General features: G+C 52.2%; 1 protein-coding gene across 1 annotated transcript; it reads left to right on the top strand.

Annotated features, from left to right (window-relative positions):
• Positions 1-277: 277 nt before the first annotated feature.
• On the top strand, positions 278-912 carry VE01_10456 (uncharacterized protein; the record flags this gene model as incomplete). Its single annotated transcript, XM_018279854.1, has 2 exons — positions 278-618; positions 741-912. 2 exons carry the CDS (start codon positions 278-280, stop codon positions 910-912), a joined length of 513 nt encoding a protein of 170 aa, XP_018125368.1.
• Positions 913-2,017: the final 1,105 nt, after the last annotated feature.

Here is a 2,017-nt window from a genome sequence, read left to right as displayed (position 1 = left end):
ATTAAAGGTACACCGACTCCCGACATTGGGCCCAACTTCCATCCCAACTCATATCACGCCTCTTGAACCTCTTGAACCCAAAATTCACTGGCCTTCAAACACACCCTCCCAACTGGCCGACTCTCCTGAAATCTCCTCCCCGGCCACCAAAACCACCCCAGACTCACACATGAGTAACCCTCACCGATCCCATATCACAGACCGGACGCCAACGCCCTGTGCAGCAACAACGCAAGCACTCTCTCCGTCCCGTCTCTAAATCCGTCACCGCACCAGCATGACGACAACAACACAACACAGCACCAGCAGCACGACCGCCCGTGAGCCCCCCGACACAGCAGTTACCTCCTCCGCCTCCTCCTCTCCCGCCTCGCCGCGGCGCCTCTCCCAAGGGGCCCCACCTGCAACAGACAGCGACGCTGCGTCCACAGCAACCAGACCCAAGATTGGCACGAGAAAGAGCAGCGGGACTATCATTGTGCCGCGCGATGCACCGAACGTCGAGCTGAAGAAGGGTGAGGAGGTGTTCGATGAGGACGATGCTAGGGCCATGAGCCCGAGGAGGAACAGCGAGGATCTGGAGAAGATGAGCCAAGAGGCTAGAGCACAGCTTTCACAGTCAGTCCTTGCCCTGCCGCTCTCTGCCCTGCCCCTTGCCTCCCCCGCCGCAGAATTTATATTTTTGTCACCCTTTCCACAAAACTCCAAAAATACACACTAACCCCTGGTTCCCAATTTAGACACGCGAAGCTCCTCCAAGAGTCCCTTCTCGAGATCTACAACCGCATAGAGGCGGTCAAGGAAGAGCACGACAAGCTCGACTCGAACAACAAGTTCCTCCAAAAGTACATCGGCGACCTCATGTCCACCTCCAAGATCACCGCTACTGGCTCTGGAAACAGGAAGAAGTAGGAGGCGTAGACGTTGTCGCTTTTGCCTGCCTAGACCTGTCCCGGCCCAGCCTGGCCTGCCGCCTCCCTGCCATGATGCCCTGATACCACCCATTTTCCCCCCCGCCGGAACGCGATAATATCAAAAACTCCACACATTTATATATATACACGCAAACCCAGCCATTTTCGCGTTCGCGCAGGGGAACAAAAATTCGGGGGGTACAGGCCCACATACATACACAGCAGCCGCGGAACAGACAGACAGACAGGTGCCGAGGAAGATGGACAGGCGTACAGGCAGGCAAGAAGTCCGACAACGAGACGAACGAGGCGTAACGAACGTGACGGCCGAATAAACGAGTCAATAAACTCGAACCCAACTCCATTTCTACATCCAAACAAATACCCTACAATTCAAACCGATCCTTACTACACTCATAACGCCACTACTACCACCATACCCTTCCGTCAAACGTCAGGAATTCGAAAGCATTGCAAACGGCGCATACCAAATGGGGCAACCACCATGAACAAGCAACATATATATATTTTTTTTCCTTTACAGCACCCCCTTTGTGGCTTCTCTTGCATTATGGGAGGAAACGGGGGAGGAGGGATCAACACATTTTTGATTTTTACGTTTTTTCTGTTCTGTTCCAAGGGCGCGGCGTTACCTGTTAACATCTTGCTTCTCTTTTTTTTATATTCCCGGTTCCCCTCCTTTTTTCCGGCCTCCATATTTTTTGCTGTTGTTTTTTTGTGAACTTCTTACACACTTCTGGTTTTACTTTCGAACATTCGATTCTGTTACGTTACGTAGGGGAGAGAGGGAAAGGGGACGAGGATAAGGAGGAATAGTGAGCAAGGACGGGAGGAAATAGGGGGGGCAAGGAATTGCAGGAACGGAGGAGCGGAGAATGAAAGGGCGAAAGGCAAGGGAAACACGACGATTATAGACCGTACGTGTGTGTGTTTTTTGAGCGAGCGTTCGGGGGGAGCGAGCGAAAAAGAGGCCCCCACAGCAGCAGCAAAGTCCAAAGAGAAAGAAAGAAGATCCCCTCAAAAAAAGGGAGTGTCAAATCACCCACACACAAATCCTTTTTTTCAATACTACGCAAAACCAT

This window comes from Pseudogymnoascus verrucosus, assembly GCF_001662655.1.
Source record: "Pseudogymnoascus verrucosus strain UAMH 10579 unplaced genomic scaffold scaffold_79, whole genome shotgun sequence".
NCBI lineage: Eukaryota > Fungi > Ascomycota > Leotiomycetes > Thelebolales > Thelebolaceae > Pseudogymnoascus > Pseudogymnoascus verrucosus.
The sequence above is the reverse complement of the archived record's forward strand: the minus strand, read 5'-3'. Positions and strand labels throughout refer to the sequence as shown.